The sequence below is a fragment of the Montipora capricornis genome, chromosome 10 (assembly GCF_036669925.1).
Source record: "Montipora capricornis isolate CH-2021 chromosome 10, ASM3666992v2, whole genome shotgun sequence".
NCBI lineage: Eukaryota > Metazoa > Cnidaria > Anthozoa > Scleractinia > Acroporidae > Montipora > Montipora capricornis.
Genome location: NC_090892.1, coordinates 48,402,722 through 48,405,221, shown reverse-complemented (window position 1 = coordinate 48,405,221; position 2,500 = coordinate 48,402,722). Strand labels below are relative to the sequence as shown.

The window sequence follows — 2,500 nt, the reverse complement described above, 5'->3', positions numbered from 1 at the left end:
TCATTGACGGTCTAAACATTTGCTACCGATTTCCAACAAAGGGTAAGCGTTAATGTTAATGTTCAGGTTACGGTAAATGCCCTTGTTCCAGAACCCTTGTTCCAGCTCTTTATCTTTACTTGAGAAGCAGCATTTGAGGACACTTTGTGACGTTAATTGTCTGTATTCCGAATCACTAGCGGGCCCGGTTGTTCAAAAGCCGGGTAACACTAATCCCAGATCAAAAATTAACCAAGGAGTTTATTTCTCTACTCCTAAATGCTGTTCAACGCTGATATTCGGCAAATCTTTACATTAGAAGAAGCCAATCGTGAAAAGCAGAAATAAGCAAAAGAAATTTTCACCAAAAAGTTGAAAACATGAAACAAATGTTAACACTAATCCTGGATTACGTTAATCGGCTTTCGAACAACCGGGCCCTGGTAGTGATGTGGAAGTTGGGGAGAAGAGCGATTAGGGTCAAACCTAGACATAACAGCACTATGCTCAACCAACTGAACAAACCACTACTCGGTTCAGTACCACTCCACACAAATACCTAATGGCGTCACGAATAGACGAATAACGGAAGCGGAGAGGTGGATTCCGTAACAGGTAATTGATGTCCATTTTGCATGTGCGTTTGGCGCCGATCTTAGCACTGGCATTACTTATGACAATTTTAAAGAAATGCACCTTTTTATTTAACTACCACGACAGGTAATTTGTGAACTGAACCATGAAAAGGAGATACTTGTTTATAGTTCGTTTTCCTACCTAGATAACTTAGCTATACGAAAGTTTCAAGACCAAAATAATTGCTTTCCCAATCATATTTACAGGAACTGCACACGCAACCGCCATTAACCAAACAGTTTGAGATCGACCAGCCAAAACGACTTCGTAATGTGTAACTCTTACACTGCCAAGATTTCTGTCATCAATTTGAATTTTTACAAGTGATTTCTTGGCACTGTTTCTTGAACACGGCGCCAAACAAAGTAATTTGCCGATCGTTTTGGTATCGAAATACTACACAAGGTGGTGAGCTTAAAATCTCGCCCTACATCCCGGGCCAATCGGAGGTAACCGCAAAATATATTGTGGATTATTCGGCGCAAACGCAGCTGTTATGGTTCGATGTTGTTACGTCTAGAGCGGTTTTCAATTGAGTGTCGAAAGTAATAAGCGAATTGCTTTGGTTTATGATTACTTCACTCAACGATTTGTTCAAAGTTCTCGGGCCTCTTTTTCAACTAATCAGAAGCGAAACCAAAACCAATCGTCGCTCGCGCGTGCACATTTTCCCGCGCTTTGTGTCGGGTACGTGTAAGTACTTCGAGTTTTGATTGGTTTACTGGATTGTCTCCGTCCTTTTTGATTGGCCAAAATAATTACTTCGGTTTTGGTTTTACGACACTCGTTTGAAAACCGCTCTATTGCGATTGGCTGAAATAAATCGTTTAATTTTCAAGATACGACACTCGACGAAAAAAACAGCTCCAATGCTTAAAAGTTGTTTGCGTTTATGACGAGGAACACAAACTGATTCAAAAAAACGATTTCTTGGCAATGGAAGAGTGACTAAAAAAAGGGAATGCACACTGCAATTAAAAGACTAAGGATTATTTAAAAAGTGGTATGAATTTCACTTATACAAGCATAGTGTGTTTTCATTTATGAACATCCCCCAAGAAAGCTTGTACTTGACAAGCAATTAAAGCACCTGTTTTTGATTATTTGATAATTGATTTTAACAAAATATCCACCGAATTGAAACAAATTCAAAATTACTGCGTATTAACGCACATGCAGTCTCTCCGAGTCCTTCTCTCCATTGCTTTTGATGGTCACGGAAATCTTATGTCCACGCGCATTGCGAGACACATGAACGCATGAAGATGCGATTTCTTGAGCAGCTCCGGTTGACCGTGGCCTTGGCTTGGCCTGTCACGAAACGTCGAAAGTCCAAGAAGAGTTGCGTGACAAAAGTGACCTTTCCAAACTATGTGATTTCCTTGGGCTGTCACAGATCCTTAACGACGAACGGCGTGAAAGGGATGCCATGTGTTATTTTAACAACGCTTTGTACAATAATAAAGATTTGGTTGTTTCTTTTTCTTGTTCCATAACAAATATAAGATCTTTGAGGAGAACTCGCCGCATTCTTTGGCGAGGGGCCTGGCAAAAAAAAAAACAAAAAAAACAAGAAAAAAACGAAGCGTGAGGATAAAATCATGCACTAAGCCTGGCTAAAAGGCTTGGGTGAGTAGGGGCTGAGGTCTAGGCGCTAAATTAAATTACAGGAAAGAGCCCACAGTAAATGTCAAAGGTCACCAGCACAGAAGTTGATATGCTTATTTTTACCATAAGCGACAATAATCATCCCAGTTGAGAGAGCAACTTAAGCTAAAGCAGTTACAAAGAAAGCCTGGAAAATACGAGGCTCTGTTGCTTAAGTTGCTGTCTCAACAACAAAATACCCCTCACACAGAAAAATCTATTGGAATATATTATACTG

The 2,500-nt window shown here is 40.1% G+C and overlaps 1 protein-coding gene across 1 annotated transcript in view; it reads right to left on the bottom strand.

Moving 5' to 3' along the window:
• Positions 1 to 1,634: 1,634 nt before the first annotated feature.
• LOC138019350 (transcription initiation factor TFIID subunit 4-like) overlaps positions 1,635 to 2,500 on the bottom strand; it is a 20,366-nt gene continuing 19,500 nt past the window's right edge. Inside the window, exon 11 of the mRNA XM_068866112.1 lies at positions 1,635 to 2,160. Within this exon, the coding sequence (XP_068722213.1) occupies positions 2,050 to 2,160 (111 nt within the window). The 3' untranslated portion in view covers positions 1,635 to 2,049. The remainder of the gene's footprint in view (positions 2,161 to 2,500) is intronic.